The sequence below is a fragment of the Microtus ochrogaster genome, chromosome 7, assembly GCF_000317375.1.
Source record: "Microtus ochrogaster isolate Prairie Vole_2 chromosome 7, MicOch1.0, whole genome shotgun sequence".
Lineage (NCBI taxonomy): Eukaryota > Metazoa > Chordata > Mammalia > Rodentia > Cricetidae > Microtus > Microtus ochrogaster.
Window position 1 is genome coordinate 81,184,193 of NC_022014.1, and position 13,484 is coordinate 81,197,676.

At 54.9% G+C, this 13,484-nt stretch overlaps 1 protein-coding gene across 2 annotated transcripts in view; it reads right to left on the bottom strand.

Moving 5' to 3' along the window:
* The window catches only part of Dnah17 (dynein axonemal heavy chain 17), a 106,649-nt gene that overhangs the window by 70,698 nt on the left and 22,467 nt on the right, over positions 1-13,484 (bottom strand). Inside the window, exons 19-28 of one of the 2 annotated variants that reach the window (XM_005350806.2) lie at positions 11,848-12,102; positions 10,855-11,024; positions 10,118-10,340; positions 8,077-8,193; positions 7,686-7,772; positions 5,257-5,409; positions 4,018-4,266; positions 1,706-1,828; positions 336-683; positions 158-249 (exon numbers count right to left, since the gene is read on the bottom strand). In XM_005350806.2, the coding sequence (XP_005350863.1) occupies positions 158-249; positions 336-683; positions 1,706-1,828; positions 4,018-4,266; positions 5,257-5,409; positions 7,686-7,772; positions 8,077-8,193; positions 10,118-10,340; positions 10,855-11,024; positions 11,848-12,102 (1,817 nt within the window). Of the gene's footprint in view, positions 1-157; positions 250-335; positions 684-1,705; positions 1,829-4,017; positions 4,267-5,256; positions 5,410-7,670; positions 7,773-8,076; positions 8,194-10,117; positions 10,341-10,854; positions 11,025-11,847; positions 12,103-13,484 lie in introns of both variants that reach the window. The other variant, XM_005350807.2, reaches the window with a different exon arrangement.

Sequence of the window (13,484 nt, forward strand, 5' to 3'; positions counted from 1 at the left end):
CAGATGCCCTCATTCCCCACCAGTTCTGACCACCACCTCCCAGCTCCTAATCCACCTCAGTGATGGAACGTTCTTAGTCTATGACCTGTGCCTTTGCACAGCTGGTGCCACACGACGGTGCTCCAACGACACCTCAGATGGACGTATAGGGACCCACCTCTTCTTCAGCATCTCCAGTTTATCATAGAGACCCGGTTTGTTGGTGGCTTCCACCACGTTTGGGGTCTTCACGGCATCTGCCATCAAGGCCTGGAAGGAGAAGGGGAGGACAGAAGCGTTAGGGCCCATCTGGTCCACAGCGGCCGTTTCTGGGAACACCCAGGGGCTGAGCTCGCCTTGAACTCCTGGTCGATGCTGTCAAAGCGCTTGGAATCCTCCGGGAGCTGGGCTCTGATATCTTCAGAGCCAATGAAGATGCTCTCCAGGTGGCTCCAGGTTCTTTGGACCTCAAACCAGATAGAGATGACAGAGTCTGCCGTGGACAGCTTCTGCTGCCAGCTGGTCACCTCCTTCAGGAAGTGGGACAGGTACTTGGACATCATCAGATTCTGCAGCTGCACCTGGTTGTCCTCCAGGGTCTCCACCAGCACCTCATCGGACTTGAGCATCATGGTGCCCGTTCGCGGGTGCGGCTCGTGCTCGAATTCCATGGTGGTCCAGGTAACGTCCAAGGTTTTCAGGATCTTTCAGGGCGACAGAAACAGGGAGCATTTTGAAGGCAAAGCGTAACCCACAAGCTCAATATGTCTTATGAACTTAATCCCTACCCGGTGCTGCAGTTTGGGAAGGTCTTGCAACCTTTAGGAAGCTTCCTGCCTCCATGCCTTCCTCCAGGAGGGACTGTGCACCACCCCCCCCACACACACACGTAAGCTAGAATAAACTCTCCCTTAAGATGCTCATCAGTCATTTTGTCAAAAACGGCCAATTCCAAAGCCTCGAGCATCGGGGGTGGCAAGCTCAGGGAGGGACTTGGAATAAAGCTAGGGAGTGCACTGATTTTCTGGACTGAAGGTGTTTTTGAAATAGCAGGTGTTAAGTTCACACCAACCTCCACCCTGTTACGGGGCTTTTGAGACAGGGCCTTACTATGTAGCCCTAGCCAGCCTCCAAGTCACAGAGATCCATCTGCCTGTCTCCTGGGGGCTGGGACTGAAGATGTGTGTCACCCTGTGTCAGCTACTTATGGATATGTGAGTGTGCACTCGTGTGTGCACACGTATGTGTGTGTGTGCTCGATGCCCATGGTGGTCAGAAGAGAGCACCAGATCCCTTGGCGCTGGAGTCACAGGCAGCTCTGAGCCGCCTGCGGTGGGGGATGGGATCTGCACCCCAGTTCTCTGATAGAGCAGTAAGCGTTCTTTACTCTTGAGCCATGTCTGCAACCCCCTCACCCGGATCTGTTTCACAGATCAGGGGATTCATTCCTAGGTGAGCGATACCCCAGAGTCTCCTTAGAGTGTACCATTGTGTGCTTCAGAGAGAACAGCCAGGAATGCCAGGAATGGGGCTATTTGATGATACTGAGCGATGCAAGTACTGGATCAAGATTTTCCTGTCTTGAGCTCTTGAGGGAAGGCATCTAGACCTCTCAGAGCCAGAGGCTTAAGTCTGAGGTTGAGATCGGCCCCTCACAGTCACCACACCCATCAGAGAGTCCCAGGATCCTCTGCAGAGAAGCACACACGGCAGCTTTGGCGCCCACCTTCTCCATGCCTGACTCCTTCACGGCCTTGTCCACAATGTTGCGGACCTCGTCTTCATACTTGTGGAGATTCAGCTGCAGCAGGTCTGCCAGGGTGGTCTCCTCCGACATCTCAAACTTCACCTAGGGGAGAAAACAGGCGTGTTTCGTGTGAGGCCAGGCGTCGTGTGTGCAGTGGCCACTGTGATCTGACTCAGGGGCTCCGTGACTCAGGCTGGTTCCTTCTCCAAACCTCACTGCTTTTTCTATAAAGCCACGTAAACCACAGAACCCTCTGGAGCGGGGGGGTGAAAAGTGCACACACATACCCGCACACGCTCACTTAGGATCTCAGGGCATGACCCACAGATGGTGAGGACCTCAGGATGAGGTCATCCTGGATCTCTGGGTGCACCCTAAGTCAGGTGGCAGAAGGAAGAAGTGAGGCTCCGAGGCACAGCTGGAGGAGGCCACAGAGACGGAGGCCGACGATGGAGAAAGTGGCCCCAGACCAGCAAACTCACGGAGCCCTGGAAGCTGAGAACAGCACCCTGGTTCTGGAGCCTCCTTCCTGACATTTTCAGATCTGGGAGGGCATGGCTTTGTTAGTGAAGAACCCACCCTGCCAGCGCAGCCCAGGAAAAAGGCCATGCTGCATGGACCTTCTGGGTAGCCGGTAAGTTACTGGTTCTCCATGAGCACAACAATACGCTGCCATCACCCCACTGCTATGGCTTGATCCTCAGGGACACCCCAAAACCCATGCGTCAAAGGCTTAGTTTCCAGCCTGAGGTGTTAGAAGAAACGGTGGGATCCAGCAGGGAGAGGTGAGACCATTGCAGGTATGCCCTCGAAGGAACACTGATGGGCTGGTTCCCTCCTCTCCTGCTGCCTCCTGGACACAGGGAGTGAGCAGCCCTGCTCTCCTGTACCCCTGCCGTGGATGACATCACCACAGTCCCTGAACTGCAGAACCAGAGGACCATGAAGACATCCTCTGACTGTGACTCTTTCTCCTTTTACGGTGACCTCAGGGGCCGCAGTGGCAGATGCTAACACATAGACCCCTAAGTTCGCATTCTCACGGTCACAAAGACAGGCTTCCGGGCACGGACTCTGAGCCAACAGACGGCTCACCCTCGGGTGGCTCTGACACATGTTGATCATGCTTAGGGAAGCACCCACCACGTCCCACCACACCCTTAGGTGTTCCACTCATCTCCAGGGGGTATTTTCCTCGTATTGACTTTTGTTCTTTTTGAGATAGTGTCTCACTACACAACCCAGACTGGCCCTGAACTCTTAATCCTTTTGCCTCAGCCTCTCCAGGGCTGGGATTGCTGGCACAGGCTGCCTTCCTGACTCTGCCCCAAAGATGTTAAGAGATGTTAAGAGTCATGGACACCTGCTGAGGAGAGCGAGCGGCTAATGGAGTGGAGCCAGCCCAAGAGAAGGAAGTGTGCTGCTGCCAACAAAGCTGAAAGGAGTTGGAGATCTGAAGAGCGCTTTGACATCGGACATGGAGATGCATGTTCAGTTGCTCACCCCTGCATGGGCTGGGGAGCCCCATTTCTGTCTCTGTCTCTCTCCAAACCCCACCTGGCAGGAGGGTCTCTGAACAAAGGTACCCAAAAGCCCACTTTCACATTCTTAGTAACTATTGCAACTTCTTTCCCCTGATGCCACCAGCTGCCCAAGTCCCTGCCTAAGCGCTCAGCTTTTGGCCAGACTTAGGCACAAACCCAGCTTGTGGCAGTCACATCATCTCCCCTTGCCCACAGTCTATAAACTTTCCTGCTCTCGCCTAGGCATGTGACTTCTCTGGCCTCCATCTCTGGGAGAGGTGAACTCACCTGGGAGTTGCTTTGTTCAATAAGCCTGCTGCGACACCTTTTCAGTTTGGCTTAATATGGGAAGCCCTAAACTAAACTAAACTAAACTAAACTAAACTAAACTAAACTAAACTAAACTAAACTCAGGGAGCTACAATAAATAAGACAAGCAAACAAAAAGACATGAAAATAAGGGGGGGGTTGGGGAGAAGAAAGGGTTTGGTGGGAATAAGAGGGGGTGAGGGATAGTAATGGGGGGACGAAGACAACCAAAATACATTGCACACCTGTAAGAAGTCAAAGGATTTAAAACCAGCAGAGTCGAAGGCAAACATGCGCCGCCGCCCCCCCCCCCAAGCTCCGAACCACGGTACAGAAGCAGCTCAGGTCCAGCTTTGTCAACCTCGTGCACTGACACCCCACCCCCACCGCCCAGGCAACCCAGGCTAGCCCACCTGCCAGCAGCCGCCCCTTGGTCCACCCTGCATCAAGCCATGGTACCTGGGTGGCCTGCATGAGCTGTTGCCAGTGGCGGTCTCGGATGGCAGAGTTCTGCAGCTCGCTCACGGCACGCAGGGATGTGATCATGTTTTTCACCGTGTTGTCCAGCCCCACGAAGGCATCCCAAGGTTTCATCTCCTTGTCTAGAGACCTCACGTCCTTGGCAAACTTCTTACAGTCAATGTCCATCTGCTCCACATTGATGTCCTTCCATTTGGTGGTCTTCCAGTCGTCAATGCTAGTGTTGACCTGCAGGGACAGCATCCCGTGTCACCCCCCATCTTCCCTTGGTGGTGGCAGGCGCCCTGCTCCACCCTCTCTCAGTGACCAGAGCCCTGTGCCATCTGCTGTTGGAGAGTTTGGGGGATGTGAGACACGCTGTACTGTCTTCACTTTCAAAAAAAAAAAAAGTGTTAAGAAAACTCTGTTAAAAAAGAAACTGTAAAAAAGCTTTTCAGCAGAAATTCAAAGTCCTCCAGGATCAGTGCATCTTACATCGCAGTCCAGGTGCTCACAATTGTATAAACCAGATAGTCTAGTAGCAACCTGAGGCCGAGCTCTGGCCACTCAGGACCCCTTGCGTTAGAGATAAGAGCACAGCAGGACCCGACCCTGCCAGGTGTGCCGCCTGCTGGCTCTGACGTGGCTCTCGCTCTTTCACCTCAGTGAAATACTGTGGGTTGTGTGGCCATTTTCCTGAGACCACAGACCCATTTCTTACATCAACAGTGCCCAGCGGGGGGGGGGGGAGATGTTCACAACCCAGGAGAACCACGTAAGACTTGGTCTTTCAACAACGAGGGGCTCACGAGGCCCCATCCTCTCTGAGGTGGCTGGGGGGAGATGGAGCTATATTCCTCAGTGGTGGGGCCATTGCTAAGTTGCCCTGGCTGGAGTAAATACACTTACACCTATACTTGGGCTAGCAACTCGAATTACACTCAACAGGCCACCAAAAAAAAAAAGAAAAAAACAAACAGCCCATGCAAGTAGGAGGGGTCATACTGAGAAGAATGGATCGGAAGGAGTCTGAGGGAAGGGAGTCTGAGGGAAGAGATTCGGGCGGGAGGGAGGCAGCAAAAGGAGGCCACATTGTCCAGACAAAGCCCGGCTGCAAAGGCCTCTGGGAAGGGCCCCAGCTGGGGTCAGGTCCCCTTCTCAGTGCCTTTACAGCCTCCTGCAGAGTCCCCAGGCCCCTTCACCCCCAAACCCAACCCAACGGGGCCTGGCCTGCCTCACCATGACGATCATGTCCCACAGCTCCTTCAGCAGGCGGACCTCCCTGTGGCAGGCCTTCAGCTGCTTGTAGTCCGGCACCGTGACCTCGAACAGGCTGGCGGACTTGCACAGCGCCTCCATGACGCCCTCCATGGCCGAGATGCTTTTTTGTTGCTGGGATGGGAGAGGAGGGGACATCAGTGGGCTGCTCCCCAAACCTGAGTGCCCCGCCCTGCTCCCATTCCTGCCTTCCCGATCTCTTCTCTCCACCATGCCCCAACAAATCTTCTCTGTCTGCCAGTGACGCCTTCCTATCCCTTAGTGGGAGACCAATGCCCCAGCCAAGATGGCAGCTGTCCTCTGTGATGCCCTTCCCTCTGGGATGTAGTCAGAGACAGCTTGTCTCTACAGACTCTGGTCTGTGTGTAAGTGGATGAAGTTCTGAGGGAATGTGTGTTGTTGGCATGGGCACAGCCTCAGACCCAGGGACATGGCATGGCCTTTCCCAGGTCAGGCTCAGGGAGATGGTAAAGATATTGCCCCCTCTCCGTTCTCACTGCCCAAATGTTAGAGTCAGCATCCGGTGCCCAGGTTCACCGCCATAGCCCAACCGTCTTACCCTAGCCAGGGCAGGAACGCATGAGTTCTCAGAGGGGTCAGTTCTGAACTCAATAGGTCTCTTGTACTTGCTCCAGGGTACAGACCCTGGGGACCTCAACTTGCTGGGCAGATGTGAACCCCCACAAAATCCTGTGTGAGATGTTGACAGTGTGTGCAGAAATTATCAACCATAGCTTCCTTCTCCCTTCTCCCAGATGTTCACAGCCTGAGACTGCTGACTTAGACCCTCTGCTGAGATGATGATAAACTAATCTCTTTTGACAGTGTACAACAAACCCGCCTCCTGGATTCAGACGTATACAATAAATGTACTGAGTTTCTGGGCTGCTGGGTCATCATATATACATAGAGCCCAGCTTTTCTGTCAGTGTGTCTGGGAATCTATTTGTAATTGGGGTTCATCCCTAAAACCAGAAAAGCAAAGCAGCCAAGCCACTAGAGAATTCTTACCTCTACCAAGGCTGGGTGATGGCAAACTAAACAGACTAAGCTTCTCTCTCTCTTCCTATTTTATATTCTCTCTATTCTGGGATTAAAAGTGTGTGACTCCCTAGGACTGGGATTAAGGGTGGGAGCCACCACCACCTGGCTTTGTTTCTGCATCAATCTTGGGTAGACCAGGGTGGCCTTGAACTCACAGACTTGACTCTGTCTCCCAAATCCTGGGATTAAAGGTGTGTGTCACCATTGCATGAACGATAGTGGCTTTAGCTTGCCTCTGGTCTTCAGGCAAGTTTTATTTCTGAGAATACAAAGAACAGAGCACTCCATGGGCCCCGGTTAGGCCACCCCCAGGCTGGGAAGGCTGTGGCATATCCACGCTGCCTTTTATTCCTTAACTTGTTTTGGAGATAGGGTCTCCTGGGGCCCAGGACGACCTAAACTTTCTCTGAAGCTGAAGCTGTCCTTGAACTCCCGACCCTTCTGCCTATACCTCTCAGGAGCTGAGATGACTGGTGTGTAACACCGCACCCCGAATGAGAACCTCAGTCCTTGTGGGGATCGATCCCCCAGCACCCATCGCTTCCATGCCATAGTTTCATTTATTAAAACTGACAAGAGCAATGCAGGATTGCTTTAAGGCGGGGGTGGTGGCATTGAGATTGTGGCTTAGGAAATGGGCCACATGTGAAGTGGCCATGAAGAAAAGGGGGAACCTTGACCCCAAGAACGGGAGCTCAGGGCAGAGGAAACGTGAGGCGGCTGGAAGGACCTTGTGGGGTTCACCGAGCGACCTGAGGTCCCCCAGGTCTAGATCCAGGGGTGGGTGTAGGAGGCGTAAGAGGCTCAGAGATGACCCAGGCTCTGAGAACCCCAAGCGTTCCTGCCCTGGGAGGATCTTCCTTGGCCGGGGCGAGATGGCCGGGCTGTGGCTGTGGACCCAAGCATCAGATGCTGACTCTAACATTTGGGCAGTGAGAACAGAGTGGGGGCACAGGCAAAACCTGGCGGCTGGTTGTCCGGGAGAGGAAGGGACAGGAGTTAAGTCCAGGTGACAGGAGACGGCTTCGTGGGGAGGTAGCTGGGCATGAGCGTGACCAAGGCAGCCTTGCAGGACGTCTGAATGACCATGGGCGGTGGCCCTGGAATGGCTTTCTAAGCAGTGCGTAGAGTGGAGGCTATGTGGCTAGGAAGGGGACGCCGCATCGATACGTCCACACTTACACACATACACGCGCGTGCACATACAGAGTCCCACGCGCACACACGCTTGGCCTCAGGTCAGTCCCATTTAAGTCACGCTCCTACATGCGAGAGTAAAGACTTGAGAGAAGACCAGCACTCCACGAGGCTCCCAGAGCCGCCACTCGGACACAGCGCGTAAGTACCTTATTTAGAGACTTGTAGGGGTCAGGGTCACTGAAGGAGAAGGGGGCATCACGTCTGAATTTCTCTCTGAATTCGTGCTGTTTGAGCTGCAAGAGAGCAAGGGAGGGGGCCCAGGCCCCACCGGCTCAGGACACCCGGTGCACTGCTGCCAGTGCTGCAGCCCCACCCAGGCCTGGCAGGCTACCCCGGTGCACTGCTGCCAGTGCCACAGCCCCCGCCCAGGCCTGGCAGGCTACCCCGGTGTACTGCTGCCAGTGCTGCAGCCCCACCCAGGCCTGGCAGGCGACCCCGGTGCACTGCTGCCAGTGCTGCAGCCCCACCCAGGCCTGGCAGGCTACCCCGGTGCACTGCTGCCAGTGCCGCAGCCCCCGCCCAGGCCTGGCAGGCTACCTCGAACTGCTGGCACTTGCGACGCAGGATGTTGACCTCGTTGGCCTGGAGGGGCGCCACGTTCTGCTTCACCTGAATGGCCAGCTTCTTGGTGTTGGTCCACTGCTCAGGCAGCTCCTGTGGGTGACGAAGGCCAGGGAGGTGTGTCTGGTGTTTGTCTGCATGTAGGTATGTGTGCCACACGCGTGCAGCGCCTGGAGAGGGAAGAGGAGGGGTCGGATCCCCTGGAACTGGAGTTACAGGCAGTTGTGAGCTGCCGTGTGGGTGCTGGGAACTGAACCCAGGTCCTCTGCGAAAGCAGCCAGGCCGTCTCCCCAGCCCCCCATGTCTCCCTTTATAGACGCTGTGCCGTGAGATAGCTGCAGGCTCAGGAGACACCTCTAAAGTGGAGCGAGTGCTCATGTGGTCCTGCTCAGCCCCAGAATGGCGAATCGAGCTCTGTGTCCTCCGCCAACCACAAGTTCTTCCGGCCTTCATCGTGTTCATCGGCTTGAACCTATCTATGATGTACACTGTGCGTACGTGTGTGTGTGTGTGAGTGTGGATGCAAGTGTGCCTAAGAATGTATTTGTGCATGTGTATGCTCATGTGTGCATGGGAGTGCCTGTGTGTATGTTTGTGCGTGTGTGCCTGTCCACCAGTATACAGTTTTAAGCCTCTTATCTAGGCAGAGGTCTGTGTCTGTCAGGCCAAGGACCCAGATCAGGCTAAGGACCCAGCATCAGGAATTAGAAAGGGATAACATCCAGGCCATTGAACCCCCCTCAGCATTATGAGACATTCCTACTCAACCCACCGTATGTGGCACCCTTACACCCCAAGCTGCCCCCTGGCATGGCCTGGGAGTCCCTAGGAACTGGCCACATGCTTCAACTGGACTTTGAGTGGGGTAGCTGTGGCAGTCACAGGCCTGTTGCTAAAGGTTCACACCCAACCAACTCTGGGACCTTCGACAGCACAGGGCCAGACAGCACTGCAGGGCCATAAGCCTATGGCTCCTTGTCTCTTGTTGCTCCTGAGCCGTGGATGTGGACAGTGGCTAGAGTTGGTGCAGCTGGCAGTGGGAGGGAGAGATGTTAGTTAGCTGATGGGCTTGGGAGGAGATGGGAAAGGCAGAGCCTCCTTAGAGGGCCCCCACAGAGGGACTTCCCCCATCCTGCTCAGCCTATATCCCCGCAACAGAGACTTCTTCTGCGTTGACGACAGATGTCTGCTGTGGGATTCCCCTCTGTATGCTGTGACTACCATTGGTCAATGAATAAAAGCGCTTTGGCCTACAGCAGGGCAGAATTGAGTAAGGCGGGGATTCCAAGCAGATAGAGGAGGAAAGAAGGCAGAGTCAGGGAGAGGCTGTGTAGTCACCGGAGGAGAAAGACGCCCACACACTGCTACTGGTAAACCACAAGACCCATGGTAAAATATAAAATAATAGAAATGGGTTAATTTGAGATGTAAGAGCTAGGTAGAAATACGCTTAAGCTATTGGCCAAACAGTATTGCAATTAATATAGTTTCTGTGTGATTATTTGGGTCTGGGTGGCCTAGAAATGAACAAGCAGTCTCTGTCTACAGATGGCATGTGAGCAGTGAATGGCAGGGCCTAGAGAGCTTCTGCCCCCCTCTTCACTCGCTCCTCTTCAGGGGCTCTCTCTGCCCTGGTCTCTATCAGCCTTCACACCCACCTGGAGTGACCGCCACACTCCAGAGGAGACGTGGGACATGGAGATAGTTTTTTGTTTGTTTGTTTGTTTCTTTTGGTTTTTTTGAGACAGGATTTCTCTGTAGCTTTTGGTGCTAGCCTGTCCCGGAACTAGCTCTTGTAGACCAGGCTGGCCTCGAACTCCCAGAGATCCACCTGCCTCTGCCTCCCGAGTGCTGGGATTAAAGGTGTGCGCCACCACCGCCCGGCAACATGGAGATAGTTTTAACCCCATGGAACCATCAGTAGGTTATCCCAGGCCTCTGGGACAGCAGAGTCTAGCAGGTGTGGAGCCTGCAGTGACCCGGCACAGCCCCCCTGTACCGCTCTGCCTGGCCCTACCTGGAGCTTCAAGTAGGTCTCCTCTGGCATCTCCTCCCCATAGGTCTTGAGCAGTTCGATGGTCTGCTTCAGGGGCTCGAACATGCTGTCGGTGGCCACCTGCCTCTCCTTGACTTTCATCAAGTGCCCCATCACCTCCACCAGCCCGTCATAGTCCCCCTCCTTTAGTGGCTTCTTGAGGCCTGATCGAGTGACGGTCATGAAGCCTTCAAGTTCAGCAAGACTGCAGGAAGAGGGGGCGCTCTGAGAGGGTTTGACTCCTCCCAGGGCGCCACCTCAATGTCAGCTTAGTCAGCTTAGTAAGGACACTTGACTGCCATGCAAGGTGCCACCTGAGAGGGGACAGCCGCTTCCTCCATATGCCCCCTCAGCCTAGACACACAAAGATCCTAGCAGCTTAGACCAGGCTGATTCTTGAGTCCTAACTTAAAGCCACAGCCCAGAGCATCCAGCGAAGTCCCAGATGGAGCACATGCTCATGTTGCTGCCCCAATGATGCTACAACTACTGGCGGGCTGTCCCAGCAGCCTTCCAGCCAGACCCAAGGCGTCCTCACGGTGAGCACGAGGGGTATGTGGCTTCCCCCCTTGACTTCCCCCTCCTACCTGCCCCAGACTGGTCACACACCTAACCACAAGCAGAGGCGGAAGGCCCCCATTGGCGAAGTTCCTGGTTTCTCTCCCAGGCTGTCCCGGGGAGACTTGGGTGTCTCTGCAGAGGGTCGCGAGCGGTCTCACCTGTTGATGACATGGTTGCTCAGGTATCGCTTGAACAGCAGACTCCAGCGCTTGATGGTGTTGAGCAAGGCCTGCTTGAAGGGGCGGCAGTCACACTGCAGCCAGCCATGGAAAACCTTGGTGTTCTCACACCTGGACACCTCCTCGTACAGTTTCTCGTAGGAGTCGATCTGCCCAACACAGGCCATGGGCTCCGTCAGCCGTGGCCGCGCTTACCCTGAGAGCCTGCTTTCTGTCTGACTCTGAAGGGCAGCCAGGTGGCCCAGGGTGCTAACACCACCCAGCTACCTGTTTGCCCTTGTGCCAGCATCCCAGGGTGCCTTCTGCTCCACCCCTACAAGGGGACAGTCAGATGGAGGGGAACAGGACTGGGTGACAGCAGCAGGCTTTCGGGAGCGTTAGGGGACTCCCAAAGGAAGTCCCTCAGCTCATGGACGTGCTTGCCCACTCTGGGCCACCCCATTTCGGTGAGGTGGCTCCCTCTCACTCAGTTTGGAGATCTGTGGGGACAGTCTCATTGTCTGGATTCCAGATGCTCCGACACCTGGGCCCTTGCTGACCCTAGAGGCCGATTACTGGACAGCAAACCCCTTGCCTAGAGCCGGCCTGAGTGTGGGACTCTTACTGGGCTCTCACAGAGTCTTACACTCAGGATCAACAGTCACCTGTCCTAGTCACACAGGACAGAACAGCAGCCAGCTCAACACAGGACCCTCACCAAGCTAACTGAAGCCGTTTCTGCTATGAGCCTGCTGAAGGCTCTTCTCGGAGCCTTGGCACAGAGAAACCCTCCTGGAACACTAGTGCTCCCCCATGTGGCGTGCTGTGGTATAGCATGGTTACTCCTCCTAGCCTCATCAGCCCTGAGCGGCTGTAAAACCCACAACTTAATCACGCACCGCCCAGGTTTCAAATGAGGCTCCTAGGCTGTTCACCGGAAGATGCAGGAGAGGGCATGGCGGAGGACAATGCATACAGTTCCAGGGCACACACCTGCTGCTGGAACTGAGCCAGGCTGGGCGGCGTCTTGGGGACGGTGTCGTCCACCCGGGTGTCCAGCTCCTCGGGGGTGGGCGCGTGCCCAAAGATGAGGAAGTTCTTCATAAACTCTTGAAGGTCATCCACCCAGAGGTAGGAGTACCTCTCGAAGGAGTCCTGGTACTCCTCAGCCACCTTCATGGCCCCAATGACCAGGCTGGACACTTCCTCCCGCATCTCGATGAGATCTGTAATGTCCTCCAGGTCTGTCTGCAGGCGTGGAGGTGGGGACAATGGATGGGACATTTGCCTTCCTGAGTCACAGGTTTGTCCCCAACCCGGAAGTAGCTCTCTAGGGATGAAGGTGCTCTGAAGTAACCCGGACAGGGAGGGCCTGCCAGGATGCAGTGCCCCCCCCCCCCGTGGTAGAAGTTCTGCTGAGGGCGACTTCGGTCTGTCCCACCCCATGGTGACAGACCTTGGCTGGGTGACGTGTGCCGGGAAGGGCAACGGGGACACAGACAGGGCACGCATGGACTGTTTCGGGTGGGAGTGGGCATTTGACAAACAGTAACAAACCCAGAAAATCACCCTCTTGGTAAATCTCAGTCAGGGTTACATAAGAGAGATGGAAGGCGCGTGGGTCTTCACCTGGCCGTTTAGGAGGTCTGTGAATTCCTCACGCTATGTGGAGCCCTGCACTGGACACTCGCTCCCAGCTGGAGCCCTGCTTCTGGCTAGGAACACCACGGAGCGCGGTGTTTTGTTTTTGGACATTTCTACATGTTTAACGATTTCTGTTAAGTCTCATTTTTATTTTGCTCTTGGCGCCCTTCTGTCCTTCTGTCCTTCACTAGTTCTTCCTTGTATAAGTTTAAATCTTCTAGTAAAAGCAGGTGAGTGCACACATATCCCCCCCACCGCTGCCCACACAGGACACCTCCTTTCAGCTACTAGAGAATCCGCGCCACTGGGCAGTGCCAACAAGACAGAAACCTAGGGGAGGAAATGGCTCCATGTTGTATAGCCATTCTCCAGAATCAAACATCCCTTCTCTGAGGAGGCTCCCCCAGGACTCAGGAGGCAGAAGAAACTCACAAGGGCTAGGAAACTCCTGACACAGGATCCACAGAGGCGATCCCCAGGTCATTTGAGCAGTAACTACTGGCAAGAGGGCACTCTCCTACTGACAGGCCACCGGCTATTCCTGCAGGTCGCCCCAGAGATGAAGCTTTCGTGAGTTGTCGCCGTACTTGGGTGGGATTTTTGGGAACACAGCTGCCTTGAGCAACCCACAATTCTGTCAGTAATCCCAATAAGCTCACAGGCTCACTAAGCTAGACTTGAGTGGAGCGGGCTCTCGGGGTTACTGTCGGTACTCTGTCTGAGGTGGACTGATATTTGTTCTTGTCTCCCCAGGAAAAGTCACCTGACATCCCCTTCATGTCACCTGTCCCTCACATCCCCTTGCCCTCGTCCTGGCTGCCACCAGTAGGCACTCAAAAGTTCAGTGTGCACCCACAGAAAGACTTGTTTCTGTCGGTTTAAATGAGATCCCAGCAGAAACAGTGCCCCAGCCTCACGGGTGTATGGTGATCAGGACGTCTTCCTAGGTCTGGCTCCTTGTCAGTACTCAGCTGGGGGACAGACTA